Here is a 26,301-nt window from a genome sequence, read left to right as displayed (position 1 = left end):
GTAACATGTTGGGGCAGATCTTTCCATAATCCGTTTCTGATGACTTAAGACTTTTTTACCCACACCAAACTACAGACAAAATGTCATACAGGACCTGCCTTTGCAAAGTATTTCATTCAAATGGGCTTATAGCACAACTCTGATGTTATGGACTACTGTAAAAACATGTTATGTAATCATTCAATGAGACAACATTCAGGACCAGTAATAAACACAAATATCAACAATTCCAGGTGGTCTTAAAACTTTTGGAAATGACAGTATACGAGAATTTGACTCGATACTTGATATTTTAAATCAGAAATTCTGAGGCTGTCTGAATTACTTGGCTACGGCTTGAAATTACATGCGACCATGAGAAGCGGCTGTAACCACAAGCTCGTGCAATTTCAAGCCACAAACAAGCAACTTGAACACGGCTACATTGTCTGTCTATTTCTTGTGTCATCTTTATAATGATGACTACATGTACTGTTACACACATTGTTACACACATAAACCAACATGGGGCAGATCTTTTTCAAAATGGTAGACAGGTGTCAATTGCAATCCATTAAAAAGAGGGTCAAGACACAGTTCACAAAATTCATTCTCAAAACATGTTTTCTTCCTTTCCTTTTATTTTCAAACGTGTTAATTTACAAAAGCATTCTTGGCAAAACAAGCGGCTGCATAATGAAACAAAATCAAGAAATTAATGTGATATCCTTGGTGATAACAGAAGTAGTTCTCAAAATGAATTTTACAAAACAAAGTCGAAACTACTAATGTGTATACCGGGTATGTTACAAAGCGCACACGTTAATACTGTTCAAAGGAATCCTAAACAGTAATGAGTAAACTTTCTAAATACTAGATTAGGCCAAACTACGACTATGCATTCTGAGTGATTGTTAAAAGCATTCTTTCTAAATTAAAATGCAAATTCTAGCCTTGGACATTTTGTCCTGATATGCACTTCAAACTAAACATTGTTTTGCATATTTAGTAGCACCACAATCAGATAAATTGTAAGTTTTAAAACATCGGCCTCTGTGTTGCAAATATTTCGTCATTCAGTCATGTTCATAATCATTCTTGCTGGTTACTACTTTGGAGTTCTGTTGACCACTGAAGAACACTACCATTCTTACTACTGTAGATCTGCATTGTGACCATAAATGTGCAGAACAAGCCTACATGTGTGTGAATGCGTTAGCTAGCTGCTTTCGAGTCATTATATACACTTTCATCGTACTAAAAATTACAGCTACGGTTTTTATTAACAGGAGGGGAATGATTTCCACCAAAAGAATTATCAGCGTATCAACTGACATCAGCTGACTCTAGGATCTCACCTCTGATGACAGCAGATCCTGGAATTGAAATGTAACACTGGAGGGATTCGCAACTTTGATGACAGGAAGAAACTGAAGTAGGGCGAAAAGAATCGACGGGGAAAGATCTCGAAATTCACAAATAGTTCTACGAGTTGTGGATGTCCAAAGTCCAGCATGTGGCTTTAATTACATGTACAAGTTTTGTGCTCGGACAAGTGATGCTTAGAACTCATCATGTCTCTGCAAGCTCTCGCCGTAGTTAGTTGCTTGGCTGCCGACGAACAGATCATAATTATCAATTATCTCCTTCTTAGTCAGCTTCTTGTCCTGAAATTGGAGAAAGAGGACCGAATAAAAACCACATCAGATAAGGAAATTTTGTAGGATTCTATAGGATTCAGGTAGATGAAACCTTTTATGGGGATTGAACTTGACAATTAGACCATCCCTCTGGGCTTCTTCATCGTACTGGCTGTCAGAGAAATCAGGAAGCAAACAGAATACTGACTGTAATATTTGTGGACGGTCTGGCTACTGTTTTTTTCTTGGGCCTAGATCTCTGTGCCAAGTTCACACACTGGAAGACTCAAGCACATTGAAATAAGAAGCAGTTACAGGTTTTCAGGTGGGAGGAAAACCCCAGAAAAATATTCCTGGAAAAACCTATGAAATCAGGTAGAAACTGAACACCCAATCCACATGTGAACCAAGCTGGGATTTGAACCCGGACCGCAGAGGTGGAAGGTGAGGAAAGAACCACCACTCCAACCTGACTCCCCACTGATACATGTATTCACCTTCAAAGGCATGGAGAAAAAGGTTTACAGCAAAGTTTCAAAACATGTAAAAGCTCCCTGCAGAACCAGAAAAGGAATTCCCTTTTTGAAACTGAATGTTCTTGCTGCTTTTTGGGGGCACAACACATTCATGGTCCAAGCAGCATTTTCAAAGTTTCTCAACATGTCCAAGTCCATAATTAGCGAAGTTAACGATTCGGTTTATTCACCACAAAAATGTGAACTACATTGATTGATAAAGATGTACCAAAGGCAGAAACTGTTTCCAGGTTCAGAGTTTATTAGCTAATCTTCTCAAAATGAGTATTCGGTGAGGTTTTTTTTCAGACACCCAAATGCCCACAAGGAATTCCTGCCTCACCTTGTCTTTGTCCGCCTCAAATATTAGATGTTTAGCCTCTGCTTCTATGTGGTCGTATTCTGTTGGCAGGATCCATTCCCCGACTTCTTCAAGATCCATGAAACCATCATGGTTCTTGTCTCTGAACTGTGCAAACTGCTCGCGTTCCGTCTTTACCCATTCAGGCTCCTCAGCGCCATCGTTGTTCTCTCTGTACATGTCTCCTGCAGTGTCCACAAAGAACAGCAAAACTTGGTTAATATACCCAACGCCACAGGCTGTCTCCAAAATGGGCTTGAAGAGCTATGGTTACACCTGTTGTTGATATACATGTACATGGTGTTGGCAAAGACCTAGGCCTAGCTCTAGAAAAAAGTCTTGGACGAGGCAATAAACAACATCCTTTCAACTTCTCTACTACTACACTGCTAGTTACACGTATATTCCGTTGAGGAAGTAAAAACAAAGTCCCAAGTACTCACATCTTTGGCCATTTGTTTCAAGATCAGTGATCTCAATATTGGTTTGCTCCATCCCTTACACAGGTTATGGAGTCAGTGAACCAACGCTGGATCACTGATTGTGATCCGGATCCGCGCGAATCAAACAGGCCCTCAAACTTACCAATGTACTCCTCCAGGGAGATCTTTCCATCTCCGTCCTTATCCACATCTTCCAGGGTTTCCTGCACAACGATTCCTCGCATCCTGTCAAAGTTCTCGGGATGGAGGAAGGCGGTGAATTCCTCCCGGGAAAGGATGCCATCTTTGTTCTCGTCGGCACTGGCCCAGCGTGCCTTGTCCCGTCTGATCATCTTGGCAAAGTCCATTCGTTCATTCTCTGGTAGTTTGACCAGCTCCTCCTCTGGTTTTCATTGAAAGATGGGACGCAGGAATTTGTCAGGACCATGGAAATGGAAGATGGGAAGAAACGCTGATGATTCTCTCTTACAGTCATGAATTGTCCAACAATTGGGCAATTTAGAATTGTTAGGGTGGGAGTATTTAATTACAGTTGATATTATATATATCATTTTTTATCATATTGACTAATGTCACCTTTTTTCCTTCCATTTATCATCTATTTACGCATGAATAAAAAATTAAACCGACCAGCAAAGCAAAGGAAATGGCCGTCCAAACTTACTAAAGTAAGGTTACAAAGGTGAAAATTCAGTTTTATATTTGGAACAATTTGATCTAGGGTTGACACAAAAAGGGAATCTTCTGCTATGGCTGAAACCAATGACTATGGCCCATTTTCTGACATGAGTAACATGACTCATGCTTGAAAAATTATGAAGATTTAACCACAGCTCTTTTCTACAATATTTTTCTTTCCTTCTAACCAACAAGGGCCGCTGAATCTCAGATTGGTTTCATCATACATGTAGATCCCAAGGAAGTAATGTAAATTAAATCAAAACTTCCAAATGTTTCTTCCGTTGCACTTTGGTGAGAGATATATGAGAAGTCTTATCATAGAATATAAATGAAATAAAGTTAGTAATGAAAACAAAACGCATCATGCAAATGAGGACATGAAATTGGGGAGAGCTTCAATTTAGATGAATTACAACATTCCTAACCTCACACAATCTTTTTCCCTAGTAAAAAAGATTCAAAAATTACTCCTAAAATCACCAAGTAGTTGACATTTTTCATCAATTGTGAATTGAAGCAAGATTTTTTATGAACACTAAGATAGTGGAACATTCTAACTTCTCTTGAGAGACTCCCAAGAGTCTGAAAGAAATCCTTCAATTTGCAATATGGCATTGGCTTGACAGTCTCCACATAGTAGTAATAACAAATGTGAAGGTATACACCTACATGTACATGTAGTAAAGTAAAGTCAGCTGAAAAATGAAGCATACTTGCATGTACATGTATGCACATGTAGGCCTATATATTGACCAAATTGAGTACATACAGTGTACTTGTTAGTGGGTCATCACTGTACGAGCCTTTATTAGCATTGCAGCAGTGTTGAAAGGCAAGAGATTTTACCATGCTTTCTTTTTTTTTTTCAAACACATGCAAGGAAGAGGGTGGACAACTTCAAAAGGTAGGGGAAAAAGAATCCAAGCTACACAACACTCAGCGCTATAGTTTTCATCTTGTAATGACGCCCTGTTCTGAGGGAAATGTTGACGTGCTTGACTTTTGTGACAATTACTGCTTTTACTCTGTGTTCGTAACAGAAAATCGATCTGGTTTACAACGGGAAATGGTGCAGTGTACTCAGGCTAACTGTTTGGGTAATGATTTGCCTCTATCTCTCCCTCACCAACTTCTCCGAATGTGCTTTGCAGGTACTGGTCCCATTCAACGGTTGTTTCAAACCCATTTGAATCCCATGTCTGCTGAGAGTGATCGTCTAGGTACAGACTCTGTGAGTTCAAACGATACAACACCGATCAATGCAAACTTCACTTCCGGATGCTTGAAGGACCACGAGGGCTGGTCTGGTTCCTGTACAGAAAATCTTACTCTTGGTTTCTTGAAGAATCACCTTCACACAGTGTTAACTCTGGGTTTAGGTATGTCTTCAACCATTCATTCAACTTGTCCATTATGAAACAAAAGACTCAATGACTGACAAAAATGAGAGTGTATGTACCTGCAATAAACATAACATGGTCCCTGAAACAAACATGGTTCTAAACAAAACAGCCAAACTGCATGAACATGACGTGAAACAAAGGTTCCAGGGGACAAGTTGCCACATGGTGCTCTTTTCCAAGTTATGCCAGATTCAAATTGTTTTGATCTCATGAGGGAAAGCGTTTTGTAAGAGGGGAAATGTTGAATATTTGATTGCACTTTGCACAGACAGCTGGGTACACTTGTCAATCGAAATTACCCGAATGCAACAGGCTGTCCAATTGAGAATGTAAGAATCAAGGAGTAGCTTTAAGCAGGTGGTTGGCATAGATTAGAGCAATGAGGATGAGGTAAACCAAGTTGTAATGGTTTCCCAAGTGACGAGCAAGCATGGGATAAGTAAGCAAGCATATCAAACAGGTAAGCTGCATTTATGATGAGAGTTAAAGGGTACTAAAATAAAATGTGGCTACCCTTAAATCAAGACTTGAACTGCATGACCTTTCTCCATGTTGTACCTTAGTCGCAAGATGCCACTTAGTGAATTTTCACTTGCTTTTATGCAGTTAATGGCTCTGGCCTTCATTTATAAGCAAAGTCACGGCCAACTACCCACTTCCTGTATCATGTAAGTGTGACTGAAGTAGCATATCAGCTCACTGAACAATGACCCACGACATATTTTAATTTAATACTCAGTCTATAACCCATAGTAGGGATTAGGAAAGAAACAAAAAGATGATTTGAAAGAAAAATATTTAGTCTCTGTCTCACATTCGTGAAAACAGAACCATAATCATCTGTGATACATGAACATCCAATTTACACTCCACACATTATCTAGCATGCAACTTGGACTTGGACAAAAGAAATGAGGAAATTCCAATCTTTAAGACTTGGTAGAGTGTTTTTAATATTTTGTCCATTTTCAAAATGAGCAAAATTAGCCGATCCACGGAAAAGTTGCATGCCTGCATTATGCAGCAGAATATGATCATCATGCGTTGTTTTTAGGAATGGAACTACAGACACTAAAATGAAAACAAAAGATGACATGCAAGGAAATCTTGAACTAAAATAAGATCTTGAGTCAGAAACATTAAAATGCTTCCTACTGTGGATACACGAGGTTAGTTACGCCACTACCCAGGGGAAAAATTAGTAGGGAAACAAACACAAAGGGCTCCCTCTGTTGTCAGTAAAGTGCCAACACCAGCAGTCAAATGGTGGTCGCACGTGGCAGTGCCCTCACCGGCTAAACTGCTGTAAGTGGTGGAATTGTATTCCTCCCATGTCATTTGGTCATCGTTATCGGGGTTGTGGCTTTTCCAAAGGGTGCCAGCATCCTCGAAAAAGTACTGCTCCTGTAGCGTAAATTTAAGGGTTAGGGCCAATTTGAGCCAAATCACAAGGTCTCCTGTTAGAGAAATGTCTCTTGTAGCTAAATTTGCGGGAAAAACCATGCGAATGTTACGACATTGTTCAACAAGTTCACATGTTTTGGAAAGCTTACAGTATTTCTGGCTCCGATTACGATTGCACTTTCTTTTATGGAACCTCACCCATGTTACCGCTAATTAAAAATCTTGTGAAAGTGGCATGAACTCATCTGTGTACACCACTGCCTGTAAGTACTTCAGGCTTACAGTATAGTATTGCCTTCGCCTAAGTGAACATGAATGGATTTTTTTAAAAACTGCAACCAGATGATTTGGCACTGAATGACCCACAGCGACCAAGCTTAAGCATGCTGTAATAGTTAACGTGTTTGAAAAATCAAAACACTTGGTCTTGGTCAGAGGGCGCCCTGTGTGTCTAAATCCTGCCAACCACCCGTTAGAAGCATCATGAGGGGATGATTGGTATCTAACGCCGAGTCCGAAAGTGAAACCCTCACCAGAAAGACTACTAAAGGTCGTGGCATTGTACTCATCCCAAGAGAGTTTGTCGTCTAGGTCTCGGTTACGATTTTTCCAATGCATTGCCGAATCTTCATAGGCGTACTTATGCTGTGGTAGAGTTGCATATTGTACGGGAAAATAATGAAGATGCTGGCATAAATTGTTGACAGCAAGAAAAAAGGAACTACACACATGAGGCGAAACGAAGCCATGAGCACTTTGACAAAACTAGTACTACACAAGGATTTTTTACACTGAAACAACAAAATGTGTTGAAATTCAGACTCCACTTGTTAAGAAACTTTCTGTGCATAAATAGCCCCCAAGTCGTAAGGATCATAAATGTTTTCAGTTTCAAGCAAAATTTTGGGTACATGTATGTGAACAAGTTCCTTTTTACATTGACATAATAAACCATTATTTTGGGATTCCTTTTACCAACTTTAAGACTAAAGAATCCGGCAAATGTGGTTGTCAAGAAAGAAATGCTGCTTTTAACAGGATATTGTCTCGCCTCGTAATTCTTTCCACTTTCATGTTTGTGTGTTTTTGTTAATTCATTTACAATTAATTTAACAGGTGCTCAGCACAAACTGAAAACATACCTGCTGGTGCTCAATCCACTTTCTTAATTCTTCTTCAGTTACGAAGCCATCTTTATCTTCATCAATTTTGTCGACAATCATACTAGAAAAGGAGTACAAAAACAGAAGTTGCATTATAAACCTGTAGTTTCCTTTCATAGGGGTGGATACTCACACGGTTGCAGTGCTCCTAACTGTACCTTCGGAATGCAACACAACAATGCCTAAGCCTAAATGAAACATCAAGGAACTAACATGAACATCAATCATACAATTTGGAACTGTGCAGTCAGATTTTGCAAAAAGAATAGGGCCTATGCAGTATTACTGCATGATTGAACAATCCTCAAATTTCAATGATTTTAGGGCACGGCCATTTTGGCCTCAGGTAAGTGGACATTTTAAGGGGCACCAGGGCCAAAAGCATGGGCAACAAGGCCATTTATTTGATAAAAGAAAGGCACCAAGGCCAAACACTTTTTAGGGGCCAATTATTCTAGAGTCAAAAAACCCGCTAGATATGATCGATGATAAATCCAGGCTGAAACTTCATTTGAAGGCTGTAACTTTTGTCAAGTGACGTCGGCAGCTGCGTGCACACACCTCCGGCTGTGCATAGCGCCCTCTTGTGTTTCGCTTTCTGGGAATTTATCAGCTATTATATACGTTGCAATATGCAGAAATAGCCCTGTACAGCATGACCATTATGGAATGGACGTGACTTTGCATGAAGTGAATTTCATGAAGCTTGTAGCATGAAGATGATTGTCCGTCATTTCGCCGCACCACAAAACTAATTCTTTGTGTGGATTTAAGATCGGCAACTTACGGGAAATAAAAGGTACAGTTTCAGGAAGCACCATGGCCGAGATGAAAGGGGCACACGGCCATTTTTGACGGCGTGTTTGCACATACCTAAAAATATGGGCATTTCATTTTAGCCCAGTGTTAAGAACAAGCATAAATGAGTGAGGACACTGTTTATTTGGAAACTTGTGATTAAATTTCATCTCTTTCTGCACGCTGTAGCTCTTCTATCTAATTTCAAATTTCAAAATTTTTGAAATTTCAAGTGAAGCCAGCATATTCAATTCACTTAAATAAAGCACAAATAAGAAGGAAGATCCTATAAAAATATGAATTAAGAGCTTTTCAGTTAGAATCTACACTTATCTGCTTCTTTTTGTGTACGAAATAATCACAGTTTGCTCTGCATTACACATGTAAGCCTAGGCCAAAAAAACATCTCAAAACATTCCGCTTCAAATCAATTTTTCTTTGCATAGTCCAATGGAATGCAAACATACATCAAAATATTTCTTATGAAATCCTCTCCAAGATTATTTAAAAAAAAATGGAAATAATTTCTTTATAGTTATACATCATGTTACAAGTAGCCTCCCTAGCCAGCAGTGTGACAAATTTTTCAATAATAGCAGAATAGGGGCTTAAGCTATATTCAACATTTCCCAAGTTCTTGGGACATGCTATCGCTGTTATCTGGTACCTGATTGAAAAATAAGTGGTGTCCGTGTTTGGTACTCTTTCCGAAAATGCCGAAATGACTGTGCTCACGGTACTATTCAACGGCTCTTCAGGCAATTTTGCCCGCACGTTTTGATCACGCCACGTTCTGAGGTTTCATGCATTCGGTAGGCTAATCAATGTCGGACTCACCCAAGCCTTTTTCTGCTCTCCTCTGGACTCAGATTCTGGAACGTTTTCGCCTCTTCTTCCCCAAGAAAAGCATCGTGGTCATAATCAACGTTGTGTTGTTTCCCTTCGAAGTGTTCCTCATCGCTGAGTTTGGCATCTTTCACTCTCTTATGCTCGTCTTGTTTTTCTGCCGGTTTCGCAAAAGCCACCACCAACAGCACACAAACGAAAGCGGCGAATGCGGTACCCTTCATTTTCAGTTTGTTTAAGGCAAGTTATGGCGTGAATAAATACAAAAAGAAACCTGAGTTGCAGCTATTACTTCTCTCAAAAGACGCCTGCACCTTTTAAAAATGTAACAGAAGGTTTAGAAAAGCTGCTGTAGCTAACAGTTGTGTGATTTCACTAACGATTTCACGAGATGCAGACCTCGAATTTATACTAGCTCGGCGGTGGAGACGTGGATGGTTGACAGGTCATCTTTATGACCCTGGTCAAAGGTTAGAATGGACCAATCAAAGCATGCATATTTTGCCTTTAGAAATTATAACCAATCATAGCTGTTGATCTTGACAGCTTGGGAAAAGCCATTAACTTTACAAAAGCCATTTTGATTGGGCTATTTTTGCCAACTTGGCAGCTTGATCGGAGATGATTGGCTAAAACTTGCCACGTCTTTTCCTCTTCTTGAAAAGCACGCATACCGCACCGTACGCATACGTGCCACGAGGGCATGCCCAGCCTCAACGTGGCCAGCTCTACTAAACAAGGATGACGTGTCGCCATGTGGATAACTTTGAGATATTTTGAGTGAAAAAAAGGAAAAGAAAATATTAAGATGACATGGGGAAAACGCTTGTTCAAAATGTGCATGTAAAATGCAAAGAAATTTCATCATCAAATATTTCTTGGATGAGCAACAAATCAAATCTAGAAGACGTGGCCTAGGATGGGGACACGTGGAAGGAAAATCCAAACGCCTAAATTGCATCCCCCATACCTCTGAATGAATTATTTGTTTATGTTAATTTTTATTATTTTTTTTTCGAATGAGCCCAGGGATCTTTTAATTGTTTACACGTTTACATTGTGGTAGGGTGATGAGATGGTGACATCCCTCCCCCTTCAACCGTACCGCGATTAGTTCTTATCCATCTCCGCAAATCACCAGTAAAAATAACCAAGGAAGACTGCATTTCTTCCTGGAAACAAAGAGCAAATTGAGAAGGAAATCAGATTTGACATGTTTCGGGGGACGAATTCTGTTTACAGGTCCCTTTGCTTGGTATCTCGCAGATTCAGTCAGAACGCAGACGACCCCCAAGACGTAATGGCGGGAAAAAATTGATGCTATATTTAGCCTACCGTTGGCGGGAAGATTTAAATGCCCCCAAAGTGAATCAGCTGATGAACATACTGCGCACGGATCAACACGGGTCTGCGACTGGGCGATGGGATGTGGTTCAGTGATCTCAAGTGTTTTTGTTCTAGTAATTCTTGTGATTTAAGCCCTTTTTTCTTGTTCAAGTGGGGGCACCTTCTTGTGGATTTCCTGAAGAACGTCAGATCGTGCGTTTGACTGGTCGTGACTTGCGATATGATTCGGTGAGTGGAGTGATCACGTTGACTAACCGCGCTAACGTTGCACTTCTGTATGACGGTCCGGTGAGGCTACACGCAAGCTTAATGTGTTTATGATGGATCAGTAGGCTAACTAGTAGGCCTAGTAGCTGGTGCGATAAACGAGGGCAGGGGGTAATTATATATTGGACAGCTTAATGAGAACTTTCCAGATTTGAGTCAGGTTTTTGTAGGAGGAGTGAGCATGGTGAGGGACCGGAGGCATCTTTTTCAAAATTTCGAGGCCTAGGGGCCTAGGCCTAGCTACAAAATCCAATAGTAGGCCTAGCCCAGAATCGTTTGTCAAGCAAGACCCCATAAACTAGACCTAAGCCTACACCACAGCCTATCATTAATTAGCATACTAGGCTAGGCCTACATGCACATGAATGTCAGACAGTTTCAGTCCATTTACATGTAGGCCTAGGCCTATTTATTTAAGCCTTTTATCATTGTTCATCAGTTGGGGATAAGGCTTCGTGTTCTCAAGCTCCTAGGCCTGGGCCACATAAATGCCTAATTTGCATTTGGGGAAATAGGCCTAGAGTTTTATAAATGTAGAAGTTGTGTTTCTAAACAAATCACTGAGAAAAAGAACAATGTTGACTCATTTGTAAAATTAGCCTATTATCCACTCTACTTTTGTACTGCCTTTGTCTTTCATGTTAATGTTATGATACTTCTTTGCCTAAATTTTTGGTTCAAAACATGTTTTTGTTTTTGGTGAAATCCTCATTTTCTGTTTCAGTAACCCTTCTTCAACGCAAATCACAACCAAGGCGTATAGACGAAGTGTTCGCCTTCAGAACAAAGACTACCAAAATCACAAGTCATGGTGTATTCAGTCCGACCCACTCGGCTACTTTGCTCTTCTTCCAACAGAGTTGATGTATCATATCTTAAACACTTTGAGAAGTAAGCAAAACCATGTTCCATCCACACTCTTTTAATCCTTTGGCAATTTGATTCACAGAATAAAGCATTGCCTACACCTTCCATTTAAATGCACATCCAAATCCATGTGCCTTTTGACCAGTGCATCTCGATTTTTAAATCCAAGAAAATAATATGAATATTTTATCATATGCTCTTCTAAAATAAACATTCAATTAACTCAAATATTGACCAACCAGTATAATTTTGGTTTATTAAAACTATATGTGACCCTTTGGCTATGTATACTTACCCAACTCTAAGACTTGAAAGTAGCAGTTAGTCTGGCATCTCCTTCGATCATGTCCCCCACAACTTTTAAAAAGGGGTTCCCAGGGAAATAACGGTAAATAATCTTTATCTGGGAAAAAATGCCCCTCCCCTTATCTACAGTTGAGGACTTGGGTTTCCTAAGCATCACCTCCAAAGCATTCCGAGATGTCACCAGTAATTACATCAACAGCAAATCTGGCCTGAAGAGATTACAGCCAAAGCAGATGGTGACCTCTAAGAAAACTGGGTGCAAGCGAGCCATATACAACTATCAAGTGAACCACTTCAAGAACATTGGTGAGTTACAAGTGACCTTTAGGAATTTCCTGAAGAATTTCAGCATGATTCACATTGTTGAAAAATCAAAGGCTTTTTTAGTGAAAAGGTTTATTTGCCCCCTTTGCCAAGGGGGAGTTCCAAGGGGACTGGGCCCCTTCCCTGGCAGGAAGCTGGTCCCCCCATCGATAAAAAGCATCAGCATAAAAACTAAATTTTGTTCTTGTGATGTGGCCCCCCAAGCTGATACTGTGGCCCCCCTGAATGCCTGAAGCTGGTGGCGGGGCTGGGTTTGTTCAATCATATATACAAGCCATGTTAGAGCAAATCTTGCATTTTACATCATGTAAAAATAACAAATCAAAGTTTAGGGCAAACAGTCTGAAAACCCCTAAATGTCGACATATTTCCATTGCACAGACATCAAATTAATGATGTTTGTTCTCATTACTTTCCAAGGTCTACTCCTGAAGAGAATTACCTGCCTCTTTCCAACCAGAGAGCGACTCAAGATTGTGGAGTTTTTCGTGTCACAGGTGAATGAAGTCGTGATGATGTACAGTGGGCCAAATTCTGAGGCAACACTTACCACAGACAACTGCAATTGTGATCATCACACTATTCTTAATACTCAAGAAACTTTGAAGAATTTGAAGCTAAATAAGTTGTTACTGACATTGAAAGACTTGATTTTCGGAATTTTTTTCAAATTTTTGGAGACAATTTCTGAAACATTTTATACAGTTTCCTTCGATTCTCTCAACAGCTACAAAACATCCACAGGATATTCACCTGCCAGGCTTTGAGTTGCTATGGCAACCTGCTGAGTACATTCACACGAGGATGGGAAGAGAGGGAGTGTCTGAGGGCTTACATCACCGTCAGCGAAAATCAGAGCATGACCAGCAAAATCTGTGAATATAGAAATCTTACCTCACCTTACTCCTTACTTTCCTATCCATTGACTATCACCAAGGGCAAAATTGTCTACTTGACATAAAAATGATCATCCTGATAATGGTAATTGAATAAACCAACTTTCGCAAAATGAAGCTATTCATTCATCTACTGACTCTCCTACTCCCTACCTCCCAATACCCTCATCAAAGCGGTCAATATTTTCCAACAAAATGTCCCTATAATTTCCTCTACTTCAAAGTTGAGACAGAGAAGACAAACGGAGATAGAGCTACAACACTGATTGGGTTAATCTCATCATTTGAGAATTTCTCCCCTTTTTGTCAGTGATGCTGTTGTCAGGCAACCCAGGCTCCAACTCATCGATTGAGACCAAGACTCGTAGGTTCTTCCGTCATGTTCTCCTGGATCAGTGTAAGACAATGGAAGACCTATCCATGTGGCTACATTTCATCCTGAAACCATTCCCCATGGTACATCAAGCTAGACTGCTCTACTTGTTGTATGGGCCACTCTGCCCAGGTACAGGTGAGTCTATGGGGTACAGGGCCTTGGGGGTGGGGTTATCGGCACAAAATAGTAGGAGGTAGGCTTCATTTTCACAAACAGTCCTAGGGTGTGTGATGCTGGACTGACACATGGCCAAGAGTGTCCATGTACAGATGAGACTCCTGTGGTGGTTGGCTTGAGGTAGAAGGGATAAGATATTGTGGAGTACGTATGCCCCACTTTCCAGTCTTACTTATACATGGGCTTGGCAGCCGCAGTGCTGTTTTTCTATATGAGCCACCTTACTGGGGAGAAGGCGGAGTATTTATTAATGCAAGTCAGGGCTGAAATGAGGAAGGAGTTTAAAAAAAGAGAATAGACCTCATCTCAGAGCCCTGGAAATGCCGGTACAGTCTGATAAACCAAAACCGATTACCAAAAGGCCACATATTCTTGAAAGTCAGTACTAATTAATGGGTGTTGATTGTATGATTACGTCAGTCCAAATTTAGCTCAACGATGATGCCTCGTCTGAGCTGGTCGAGACCATGGGCCAAAAGTGAATGAATGGTATATCAACTGTATCATTTGTACTATCTGCCTCGAGCAAAAGCCCCCCCTCATTGCTTGAAAAAAGCCTTCTTGGTCAGGTGTGTTCATTGTGTTGGTAGCAATGCATTTGTAACACATATTTAGTAATCGTTCGTGGACAAGTGAAGTTCAGTTCTGACCAAAGGAGCCCCCACTGCTAAGAATATAACATCCTCTCTTGGTCCAGCTTGATTCTCATACACTCCTTGTAGTGGTTCTCTCTCTCTCGTGTTTCAGATGTTGTGTCCTGGGACTGTATGCGAGAGACATCCGGCAGTGACAGGGAGATTCGATCCAGAACAATTGCTCCCCTGGGTGAGATCGCCATGGCTCTCAAGGCACTGGTCAGCCACAGAGAATGGAGTGATGATGATGTCATCAGTGTCCTGGAAGAACTGACCGGTAGTAATTTCATATTAATGAAACCTTGGGTTTCACATCACGTAATGGTTGGGCTCAAGGATAGAATCTCAAAATAGCTGCATGTTCAACTCCCCAAACCCTCAAATAACCAGGGTAATTTAAGTAATACGACCTTCTTTCAGATAGAAATTCTCATGAACTGTACAACCTCGGGTAGTATTCCCTAACATCTCAGCAATGTTGGAAGAAATACATGTATAAAAACAAATACCTAAATTAAACCATTTCGAAGAGAAAATACTTTTTTAAAAAGTGGAACTGATATTTTTAACAACTAATGTCCCAGTGCGCTTAAAATTACCCAATGTCCTTTGTGTATAACAAATTAAAGTAACAGCTTTCCGATTGGAGGAAAGTTAGTCTCCCACTTCAGATCTATGAAGCGTGTAACGCCCTCTGTTGGTCACTTTGGTGAGGTTTTTCTCCACTGCATGAAGTGGCATTGATACCATGGCCAGTGAATTTGTTTACACTTTGATGAACTATAATTATCCCAGTTGATTTTTTGTTTGTCTCAAGAGGAAGTTAACTCTACAGTTTTTGGTTACAAAAGCTGCACATTAAACAACTGCAGTAAAACTGAGATGGGTTTCTGACCTACTTTTGAGGAAGATGGTCACTGGAAGTTAAAACGTCAGATCATAGTCAGGACTGTCCTTCTCGTAGTGGGTGAAAGACCATTATCAAAGTGCTGTGTCAATGGTTATCCATAACATACATGTGGTCCTACTCAGGCTGCCCAGATGAGTGGCTGATTGAGAACACCGCACGATTGCTGATTTTGTGCGGTGAGCCCATTGTTCTGAAGGTGCTTGGTAGTAAAGCCATCAATGGCAAGATGAATGAACTGGGCAGCATCATCGTAGCTTTCTCAGTGGTAAGAATTGTTACCCAATTTCAGAGCTTTGTCAAGATTCTTGCTGACAGGACTTCTGCCCAAGTTATGACTTATAAACCCATGTAAGTCATAACCAAAGCTAAGAGTGTGTGAACCCGTCTCTATGGCCATCCATTTGGGTGGGGGATCATTTGCATAAGAATACAAGGAGTTGGGTTTAGAACTTGTGTACGTGTATATTTTTTGTAGATTGAGAAAGGTGATCATCAGCCATCATCATTTTTTTTGCGGATGGTTTCAGAAAGGTAGAGGGCCACAGGTGGTTTTGTATGCTGGTGAAAATAACATCAAAACTCAGAAACCACTGCAAAAAGGCTCGTTACAATTTTCTACTAATTTGATTTTGTTCAATTTGCCTGGAATGTCTGCTCTAGGTCTTGTATGATGAAGGATTGCACATGTCATGGCTCATCAAGATGGTACATCAGCTATGTCGCATGATGAAGACAACTCAAGATGTCCAAAGCTTCCTGGGTTCCATCACGGCAACATATAAGGACTTCATCATTGCATTGATGTATTCACCAGAAGAAGAAGGTGAGATGAGTATAGGTGCCATTTGGAGGGAGGGGAGTGACTGCCCCTTTCCCAATCTCTCTACATCTGCCAAGTACTGACGATCATTGTTGATATTGGTAACGTACTTGCAGAATGGAACGTCGTTTACTGTGTCTGTTTCGACTGCATGTAACGGGAACATTTTTGTTATTTCCATTCCAACCTCCTCTTTACGTCCATTTGTTTCCCCTCGTTTCTCCTAAAACAAATTTCAATCAAAGTCCCGCTCACTCTGTGAAAAACCTTTTCAGTTTACTTCGGGGATCAAAGGTACCTGACCATGGGATGGGCTACTGGATCTTTCTGGGTGACTATCCAATAATTTAAGCCACTATAATTTTTCCCACTTCGCAGTGACCGCCACTCAATTCCAGCTCCACCATGTCGCCATGGCACAGTCTGATTTCATGCAAGGAATGATGCTGCAGTTATTCAATGTGTCAACATCCACACTGATGAAACACTCTTGATAGTCCAGAAAGCAGGAGGTTTGTGCCGTGTTCTTATATTTTTAAGTTCTCACCTGTACTGAAGAATTATCAACACAGAAGATGACTTTTTTTCTTACGTTTCCACGATTGGAAGGGCTGTATATCTTATTCCTAAAGAAAATGGTTTTGGCAAAAATTTCCCTCTCTGCAATGTAAGAGTGCCATCTACCTTCAGTTGATCCTTTGCTTTGGCAATATAAACGAGCCTATTTTAATAGGCAGTAACTTTTGTTTTACAAGAGTTGGGATGGTAAAAACCCTACTTTCTATAGAAATTGCCAATATTTATTACCACCATCTTAACTGTCTTTGGAAGGAATCTAGTAAAAAAGAAGGGTTTGATTTTAATGTTTAAGGAATGAATAAATTATATTAGTACTAGTTAGAATCTCAAATTGTCTGCAACTTGCTAGAGTAAATTTAGCCATGAAACCCTACTCCATATGCACAGTGTAATTGATTGATATATTCATAAAGTAATATATTAAATATTTATAAAATATCAAATGAATATTTCCTTGCATCTAGAGAAGCAAATATGCAAACCTCGATTTCTGCTCACCATTCAATTGACAAGATTTCAATATGTAGTGACCTACGTGGTTGTCTGAAGTTAGCTTAGAGTTTCATATGATAGAGGAGTTTAGAAGCAAAGTGTTCCTTGACATTAGAATGCCAAAGTTATTTCCCAACAAGGATTGGTTAGTGGTTATTCCCCTATGTTTGTTTCACCTGTTTGTTTCACTCCTTTAATTAAAACACAGGATTGAAGTACTTTTGTTTGCAATGTTATTTATTCTGCGATATTATTTCATTTCTGTGTAATACTTGTAAAATACAAACTTGAGATGTGAAATCCTATTCCATATGCACAGTGTAATTGATTGATATATATTCATAAAGTAATATATTAAAGATTTATAAAATATCAAATGGATATTTACTTGCATCTGGAGAAGCAAATATGCAAACCTGTGTGTCTGCTTGCCATTTTAAATTGACACAATTTCAACACATCAAGGGGTAACCGTTGCATTCTTTCAAAGTCAAATAACTCAGAAATACATTCAAATCATTTCTTTAATTTCAGTGTCTTTGTTTGCCATCAGAGTCTGGTTTAATTTAACTTTACTTTTTACATCTTGGAGATCAGAGATAGCCTAAGTGTTTTATAAGGTTTAATAGACTTTTATGGAAAAGTCTTACTTCACTAAGTTCATTATTTATCAACAATCCTTTGTAACTTTTTATTGTATATGTTGACATGTCTTTTAATTAGATTTCTTGCATTTTCTGCATTTTTATTCTTTATGACTTTATTTTTTGTATAATTTTGCAGTGTTGAAATCTGAGTTATTTTATTTTTACACTTTATTTTGAATCTGTTAATAAAGAAAAAGTCCGAAGAAGAGTATTTGCTTGATTTTCTAAGATTCCATTTACTTATTTTCGATTGCATGTGTAGGGCTATTATGTAATGATATCTCGTTGGAGCATGCGCAGTCTGCTGGGTTTGTCCTGCAAGAGCTGCGAGACAAAGATTTCTGAGGACGTTTGCAAACTACCGATATTTTCCTTGAAAACATTGTTATCTCTACTCCTAACACCTCACATCTAATCTAAAAATGAGATGTTATTAAAAAAACCTTTTAGCAACAACACGATAAGCTGTATTTAAGTTGCAAGCCGGTTAAATGTCACGAGAATAAATTGACCTTTTCACGTAAAGTTTCCCCATGAAAACACCGATAAATAATTGGTGAACAACCTTTGACCTTGCATTTAACAAGTTTGTCCAATGAGGGCGCGCTAACATTAACTTGGCTACTACAACCTCGTCAACCCCCCTCTTGGTTCAGACGCTTCAAGGAAGCGGCCCCGCATCGCCCACTGATCAAAAATCTCTTGACCCCCTGCTAACTAAATATAATTTCTCTGACAAAAGCAAATTACTCTCAATGCGTAATAAAATAAATAATTTCTGTTCAAAAAGCAGAACAATTAGATTGCACTGATGGGAAGCAAGTAATGTCAACTAAAGCAAGAATTTGAAGGAATAACCTTGGCCAACTAAAGATAGTTTAAAAGTTTTACTCTTACCAGATGAAGTAAACTAGTAATACGCAGAAATTAGGAAAGCATTTTTAGCAAATGAAATTTTAAAACCACCTTCATACAATGAAAGCTTTAGTCTCAAAACATTGCGGATCAGCAGGTTAGAACAGATTGCCCTTTTTCCACTGCAACAATTTAGTGCCAGGGGTTTCCCCTTGCGGCAGAAATTTTGCATTCTGTCCTGAGTCTGGAATTCCCAATGTTTCGTCATCGCTCACAGACCCCTTCACCTTTCTGTTGGTTATGCTCGCATTACACTTCACCATCCATGCATGCATATGCAACTGAAAACACATAGGTCGACGGAGCTCTAGATCTGCCATCCACGTTTTTGAGATCCCCGTTCCCAACACACGAGATAGGCGTCTGCTATAAATGGCAGTTGCGAACCCTCGTACCGGCCAATGCGCGACAGATGCCCAATATTAACATAATTTATGCGTTGTGCCTGCAACCTGCTGTCCAGCATAATAGGGAAGCTGGCGCCGAACAGATTTCAGCTACGCCGTAGACGTAATTGGAGAATATGAACCTCGTGAGGTAAATCATTTCACTCACTTTGACGTGGATATGCAGGTTGACATTTCCGTTGTTGCTCTTTCATAATTGTTATATTTTCAAATGTGAAAAATGTTGTCCATAGTTGTTGCATGGCGAAAGGAAAACAATCTCCATGGTTATTGCTATGCTAGGCCTATTGACAATACGCACACTATGTAAATGTATGCGAGTGATTTACACAACTGTGCATATAAAAATGCGATGGAGATATGACAAAAAAAGGCTTTACTTTGTTCAGTGGAATTGTCTTGCAGTTACTAATTTTGGAAATTGGCCGCTTTGCTTGCAGCATGCTGTTTCTGTAGGAGTAGCACCGAAGGTTACGAGGTTGCAATATGTCGGCTCTTATGGAACCTTACATGGAGGAGTCCTCAGACGGTAAAACTTGCCTCTGGCGGGATTCTTTTTATTTTAAAACAAATACTGGTATATTTATATATTGGTTTTAATTCGTGTTATTTTTGAAAAGCATGGCTGGGGTGTAAACAGGTAAACAAAAGCAATGGAAAATGTAATTAAATGTACTCCATGGAATGTTGGCCAATTAAATTCTTGAACACAGTTCACGTCGACCACATCTGGGAACTTCACATCATTGCAGGCACAGTGGCCAAAAAAATGTTGGTTTTCTGACTATATCGCAGAATATTTTCGCTGAAGACGTACATGCATCGGTGCAAAATTACACTCTAAATATTAATTTTGACGCACACCAATTTTATATTAACAATTAGGGGCCATTACTCTCCAGTCCCAAGATGACACTTATAAACATATTCTCATGTGATGTCATGTGTAATACTTCACATCTTGCCTTTCAGACATGGACATAGAGTTGCAGCTCGCTTTCCAACTTCAGTCCTTAGATGATGCGGCAATGGAGTTTGTGCGATGCCGACAAAATACGGTCAAAGTCCTCCGAGACTTGGTGGCCTATCTCACCGAACATCACACAAATGCACAGGCAGCCAAGGTAATAAGTCGATCAGCCGTTTGGGCACCCTTCTGAGTGTGACTTGACGCGCGTGTTTCTTTTTTAGCACCGTCTTGGTCAGAGACGCATGAGACGCATGCGCATACACTTGCATTGTGCCAGCGCATGACTTCCAATTCTGCTCTGAAAGTCAGTTTGATTGTTAATGTTCTAATTTTCTTCGTTTGTACCGTAGATTGTGGGAAGTACAGTGGGCCTCATAGGCTCTGCGTTAACTATCGGTGGTTTTATCGCTGCATTTTTCACCTTCGGGGCCTCCCTTGCCGTCTCAGCCGTCGGTGCAGGCATCGGTGCCGCTGGGGGTCTGACCACCGTTGGGGGCATGGCAACAGAAGCGATCACCTCCAGAATTACAGAACAAGGAGTTAAGAAAGCTCTGGAAGATGACAACGCCGCGTACCAGAAATTCCTTGAGGCCATGGGTAGACTGAAGTCAACATGGGAAGGCATGAGAGCCACTGTCATGGGCGTGAGATCGGCGACAGTGGTTGGCCACGGGCTGGGGGTAGTTGGAGGGATAGCAGAGGCCGGAGCCCAGGCGGCGAGTGTCGGTAGAGCTGCAGGACAAGCGGCCTTCAAGACAGCCTCGGCCGCCGGAAGGGGTCTGGCAATCACTGGCGTTGTCTTTAGCGTGGTTGCCATCCCCATTGACCTGTACACACTGATAACATCGGCCGAGAAAATCGGCAAAAAGACGGCGCCTGAGCTGGCCAAGGAAATCAGCAAGATTGTGGAGGAGTTGCCGTGCCCCTCTGAGGATCAGATGAAAGAATGTGTCTTCAAGTTGAGGACTGAGTACTGTGCGGACACGGAAGAGTAACTCAATGGCAAAATCATCAACTGTCTTGAAACAGCACGTGCATGACTTAGAGCTGCATAAAAATCACACTGTGCTTTTTTTTTTCTAACTCCACATGCACGATTAGGTGAAACCATATAGGAGTGAAGAATATAAGATTAAGGTGCAATTCAGAATGAACTGTAGTAACTGTTCACTGTAATTTTCACGGGCGGAGGGAGGCCCCGGAAAAATGAAAAATACAGGAGGAAAAGAAATGGTTAAAACCAACAAAAAGTTTGACTGTGATCGAACATGAGTGCCCTCGTCAAATCCTGACAATGCGCATGACTCGATATATGAGCTATAATTCAGAAAGTAAGTTTAAAAGTTCTTAATTAATGCTTAAAGGTTGTGCGTCTTAAGATTCGTTGCACGATTATGAAGCAATAATTAAAAGAAATTCTTTTTATTAGGATCGTCCTAAGAGGGTGAGCTTGTGTACATGTTTCAGATAAAGTTAAATGTAATCCATCATGATTCTCATTGTAAACAAGATACGTGTGTTTCATTTATCACAAGTTTCCACATCCCCTTTTACTAAGAGTGGAAGAGACCACGTTAAGCACAGACCTGTTCGGCGCCCATTCCCGATCCCTGGCGATTCCAAATTCCAAACCCTCAGTCATGCATGGGGTCTCACGCACGGTCGACTACTACATCACAGCGCCACACGAACGAACACCCGATGACAGTGTTACCGTGTTTACACAGAGGATCAGTAAATCAGTTGCCATAGACAACAGTAATATTTCAAAAAATCAGGAAAAATACCCATAAGTTTCACAGGTGTTCAAGACACATATCAAATTAAAGCTCACTTCCTCATCTTTAATTTTCCTTTCAATCTTTAGTGGCTTAACCGATAACTTTGAAGATATTTCTCTCCAGAGAAAATCACACCTCAAAACAGTCAGGAGGCTCATCGCCATTTTGGAAATTGATGCCTGCACTTCGTGGCAAAACAGAGCAGGATGGTCCTGCTTGGTCCAATACTTGCATAAATACAAGCTGACCGTCCTGCCCCTGGATTTCATCCACCTTTTTAACAAACCGCCCAGTCCACGTGCCACGAAAGGCTCTATTAGCAGAGAATTTGACAGCCTACAGATCGTGATTTGATCCGTGCAGGCAATTTCGGACCTTTTTACCAGCTGGCCTGCAATACAAAAACAAACACCTTTGGTTGTGGCTGGGGGGCCAGTCCACTAATTCAAGCCCCATTGAAAACAGTGTTCAGGGCCCAATAGCATGCACGCCAACATCCCTGAGTTTTCTGAAACACAAATGAAATTCTTGTCTGGTCACTTATCTTTCAATTTCTTTTCAATTTTTTGTGGGTTAACCAATTACATTTTTAATTATTCCCACAAAACAAAATCACCCCCCCAAAAGTGATTTTTCCGAGGTCTGATTGCAGCCATTTTTCAAGTGGCAACCCTCAACTTTCTCGGGCACTTAGGACCATTTTTCAACCGTAGTTTTCAGCCCTTCTGCTCTCATATGAAAGCTCAAAGACCCAGGGAGTTGATCCTGGCAACGATTTACACAATCTCACCATTTTGGGGGCCAAACAATCTCCTTTTTCAAAAGATACTCTGGGGGGCACTTTTAATGCTAATGAGCTGGCCAGAAATTCTCACTTGAATTAGTGATCTGCACCCTGGGACAAAGGTTGCTGGGAATTCCCCCGTGTAATTTCCCTCTTGCTTCCTGGTGGGTATATTTGCCACACAGATTATACCTTCCGCCATTGCCTTCTAACGAAGCTGCCTCTTCGATATCTGTTCGTATTAAACATTCCTTTTCAGTGGTTAATAATTCATCAAAGCCTAGCAAGTTATTCCGCTGTTAATTGCATACTGAACATGCTGAGTATAAAAACCGAACTGAATGGTTACATGTACACTGCTTTGTATTGAATAAAGGCACACACTGCAATCTACGTGTATTTTTCTTTGCAAGAGGAAGTGAGGAAGAAGGGTTTATCTTCCCTCTGGGATCTCGGAGCTTCCACTTCAAACTACAATGGCTTTATCAACGTTGGCACGACCAGACCTACGCTCTCGCTCGGGGAGAGGTACCTGTGCTTAATTGCTTTAGTTTTCTTTGTTTCGTATGTTCGTTTAAAAACGAACACAGAGAAGTGAATTATCATAGTTACTGTCTAATTGAACCTCATGCTGATTTAATTAAGGGTTTGCTTTTGCCACACATATCATCTGAAATCTCCATGGCTACGTTTTTGGTCAAACTCGGTTCATTGGCGGCAGCGCAAGTGACATGCTTCCTCACGCGGAACACTTGTTATGTACATGTATTGAGCCATCATGTATAAAGTAACAATTGAATTCTTGATTGGCTGGTATTGGTAGAGGAATTGCTGCTTTCACAGCATTATGCACGTACATGTAGGCCCACGGGACCATATATACTCAATTTCTTTCAACGTTTTCATTCCTAGATCACGATGCAGCCTCTGAACTTCGCAGGCATCTTGCAATTTTACAAGAAGGTGCGAAAGAGTTTGCAGAGCAGCGACAAAAAACTGTTAAGATTCTGCGTGCAATAGTCAAGGATCTACGTACGTGGCATGAACGCGCGAGAAAGGCCAAGGTATGTACTTTTCCTCGGAATGCTGACCAACTCGTGCGCACCAACCCTGTATTCACTATAATACTTCGGTCTTAAGTCCACAAATTCTGTTTTCGTGGAAACAAACAAAAGGTAATGTCCGAATTAATTGGGCGCACCAGCACAAGCTTACGTAAAGTAACTTTTTATTGCCGTTGTTACATGAAGGTTTATGGCGGAGGAGCAGGACTCGCCGGTGCCGTACTGGTTTTAGGAGGTGCTATGTTCCCTAGTTTGCGAGTGGCTTTACGCCTTGGTGCTGTCATCGGTGGCTTAGGCACGGCAGTCAACGTGGGAGGAATCGTTGTCGATACGTGGACCTCCAATTCAGTCGCTGAGGAGGTTAAGCAGATACTAGAGAGAGATAGAAAGGCATTTGATCAGTTTGTCAGTGTGGTGGAAAGGTCAAAGTCCTCCTGGTTTGTCAATTCGGCAGGAATAGTGAGTCCCGCCGTCACCAAACTACTCGGCAAGGTAAACAAGGAAGTGAACCCAATTGAGTCTTTGTTTAGATTTATCTCAGCGGCTGGTGAGGAGTTGGGCGTGGGATCGGTTGTAGCTGGCGCCGCTTTATTCACCATTGCAGCGGTTCCACTAAATCTTTTTTCGTTGATAACCAACGTGAACACAAGCGATCCCAAAATAGTACAAGCAATCGACAGCGTGATTAAAATCCTCGAATGCCCTGGTGATGAGATACAAAAAGCTCTATCATGCATGGTTCAGTGATCTCATTATATGCATGAAGTGGGTTGGGGCTGCGAGGGCAGAAGAAATGAATTCATCAGATGTTTTCTAAACCAACTTCGAGATTGAGCAAATCCAAAACTGGGATACAAAACGTGGACAAACTCCAAGTCGAAAATACTCAGAAACAATACAAGTGAGAAACTGTCTTGGCCTAAAAAACAGAAGAAAAAAGATTTACAGAATATTTTGTAGAAGCGAATTTCTGGCTAAACCTTCCACAAAACTGCCCATAGCGACTACATAATACACGTACTATCGTCGGTCACGGTGACATTTGACCCACATTAGGTTGCCTCTCAGACTATTCGAATTAACAATGTGCATAATCGTGGCATTCAAAGTACTCTCTGCGCAAAAAGACGTAGCACACGTTCTGTTTAATTTTTTTTTTACACCATCCAAACTAAGTTCTTTTATCCGTTTATTGATTAATGATCCACCGAGTTTTCCTTTTTAAACATCCAGTTTCGGACCAGCATAAAAACGGTGGATGCCTCATTAATGTATAACTGTTCTGTTCATCGAAAACTTTGTAGTCCTGAGAATATTAAGCTTGTCACAAGATATGTGATTCACATACCGGTAGTTAAACCGGTTGTGGAGTTGTTGCTGTTGACATGTATCAAGTGTTACTCAGAATTACACCATTCAATTAGCCAAACAAATATATGTTTCAATTTCAAAGTATTTGGATATCGAAAGTTTTGCAGTAATATCGATATTTGACTCAATGTTCTGTCACAATAAATGGATTCATGCCGCCTGTTAAGCGGAACTGTATCACTCATTCAGCTTAATAAAAATTAATATAATGTTTTGTTAACATACACAGATATATTCAAACCTATCCTGTGTTATCGATTGTAGAATAGGGCCCTACACGAAACAAAATGTAAAATGCTATACCCAAAATTCGAAACATTAAGTGAAGTGACTTAATTCCAAGTTCGTATATTTCTGATATACGCATGAAGTTAGCTTTATCGTTAAATTCTCGTGTTACAGAATTACCAGTTTAATTATTACTCTCAATTGAGGCTAGGAGTCATGAAATAAAACCGACCCCCATAAACAGTCAAATCTATGCCTGTTGCTATGTTGCCACGTGTATGACATCATTAGGTATTAAGTAGGAGCTGCCTGAGTTTTCATGAGATTTGAAACTTTTCATGGTGGAGGTACAGCGGTTGCTCCATGGGTATCTGTCTTTTTTGAGTATGTGGGGTTCTGAAAAGAACCGGCGGTACTGTACTCTCCCGACGACGGACCGAGCATACTGTCGACATGTTCGAAACGTTGAGTTCCACTGGTCCTTTTCAGAGCCCCACATGTTCCATGGTGCTACCCCAAACCTGTCTAGCTTACTTGCCTCAAAAAAGGGAGGGCCTGACGTTTGGATCCTAGCAGAATCTTTCTCAAAAGCAAAAGTTTACTTGCCTGAGTTTTCTTGTCTATCCTGTGGTGTCCAACGCAGGCCTACTGGTCCTACATCCTAACGACGTCGGCTCTCGTTTCTTCTGCTCGTGTTCCCGACTTTCTCGGGATCGCCATAGAAAAACACGCATGCTTGACATCGACAGACGCGCTGACCAGAGACAAAAAACTTTTTGTTGGCCTTATTTGCACCAAAGCGCTTTTGTGACAATGATGTATACAGCTGGCTCGTTCGAGTCCATGGGATTTTAACAACCTTTCTGAAAGTGCTCAGTGTCTTCGATTTCAACGAGCGTGTCAGA

At 40.7% G+C, this 26,301-nt stretch overlaps 3 protein-coding genes across 7 annotated transcripts; 2 read left to right on the top strand and 1 right to left on the bottom strand.

The window, feature by feature from the left end:
* Nucleotides 1-585: 585 nt before the first annotated feature.
* LOC110987688 (calumenin-B-like) lies at nt 586-9,685 on the bottom strand. 3 transcript variants are annotated; one of them, XM_022250646.2, is made up of 6 exons: nt 9,225-9,685; nt 7,569-7,650; nt 6,960-7,071; nt 3,081-3,320; nt 2,478-2,680; nt 586-1,646 (listed from the first exon to the last, which is right to left on the bottom strand). In XM_022250646.2, exons 1-6 carry the CDS (start codon nt 9,455-9,457, stop codon nt 1,542-1,544), a joined length of 975 nt encoding a protein of 324 aa, XP_022106338.2. In that variant the 5' UTR covers nt 9,458-9,685; the 3' UTR covers nt 586-1,541. The 3 variants fall into 3 exon arrangements, with proteins under 3 accessions (XP_022106338.2, XP_022106337.2, XP_022106339.1); XM_022250645.2 differs by lacking the exon at nt 6,960-7,071 and adding an exon at nt 6,315-6,426; XM_022250647.2 differs by lacking the exon at nt 6,960-7,071 and adding an exon at nt 4,746-4,848.
* A 915-nt stretch (nt 9,686-10,600) lies between these two features.
* On the top strand, nt 10,601-18,087 carry fbxo47 (F-box protein 47). The gene is made up of 10 exons (XM_022250633.2): nt 10,601-10,808; nt 11,572-11,738; nt 12,150-12,326; nt 12,765-12,841; nt 13,072-13,219; nt 13,551-13,751; nt 14,541-14,705; nt 15,461-15,603; nt 15,999-16,161; nt 16,537-18,087. Exons 1-10 carry the CDS (start codon nt 10,801-10,803, stop codon nt 16,650-16,652), a joined length of 1,365 nt encoding a protein of 454 aa, XP_022106325.2. The 5' UTR covers nt 10,601-10,800; the 3' UTR covers nt 16,653-18,087.
* A 1,119-nt stretch (nt 18,088-19,206) lies between these two features.
* LOC110987717 (uncharacterized) lies at nt 19,207-25,649 on the top strand. 3 transcript variants are annotated; one of them, XM_022250712.2, is made up of 7 exons: nt 19,207-19,328; nt 19,639-19,727; nt 20,171-20,322; nt 20,519-22,897; nt 23,147-23,261; nt 23,646-23,797; nt 23,984-25,649. In XM_022250712.2, the coding sequence occupies exons 2-4, from the start codon at nt 19,685-19,687 to the stop codon at nt 21,161-21,163; spliced, it is 840 nt and encodes a 279-aa protein (XP_022106404.2). In that variant the 5' UTR covers nt 19,207-19,328; nt 19,639-19,684; the 3' UTR covers nt 21,164-22,897; nt 23,147-23,261; nt 23,646-23,797; nt 23,984-25,649. The 3 variants fall into 3 exon arrangements, with proteins under 3 accessions (XP_022106404.2, XP_086986820.1, XP_022106403.2); XM_087130694.1 differs by having other exon boundaries at nt 20,519-22,967; XM_022250711.2 differs by having other exon boundaries at nt 19,225-19,364; nt 20,519-22,967.
* Nucleotides 25,650-26,301: the final 652 nt, after the last annotated feature.

This window comes from Acanthaster planci, linkage group LG20, assembly GCF_054643075.1.
Source record: "Acanthaster planci isolate LZ-2023a linkage group LG20, COTS_SCS, whole genome shotgun sequence".
NCBI classification, from domain to species: domain Eukaryota; kingdom Metazoa; phylum Echinodermata; class Asteroidea; order Valvatida; family Acanthasteridae; genus Acanthaster; species Acanthaster planci.
This window is presented reverse-complemented; position numbering and strand designations above follow the sequence as displayed.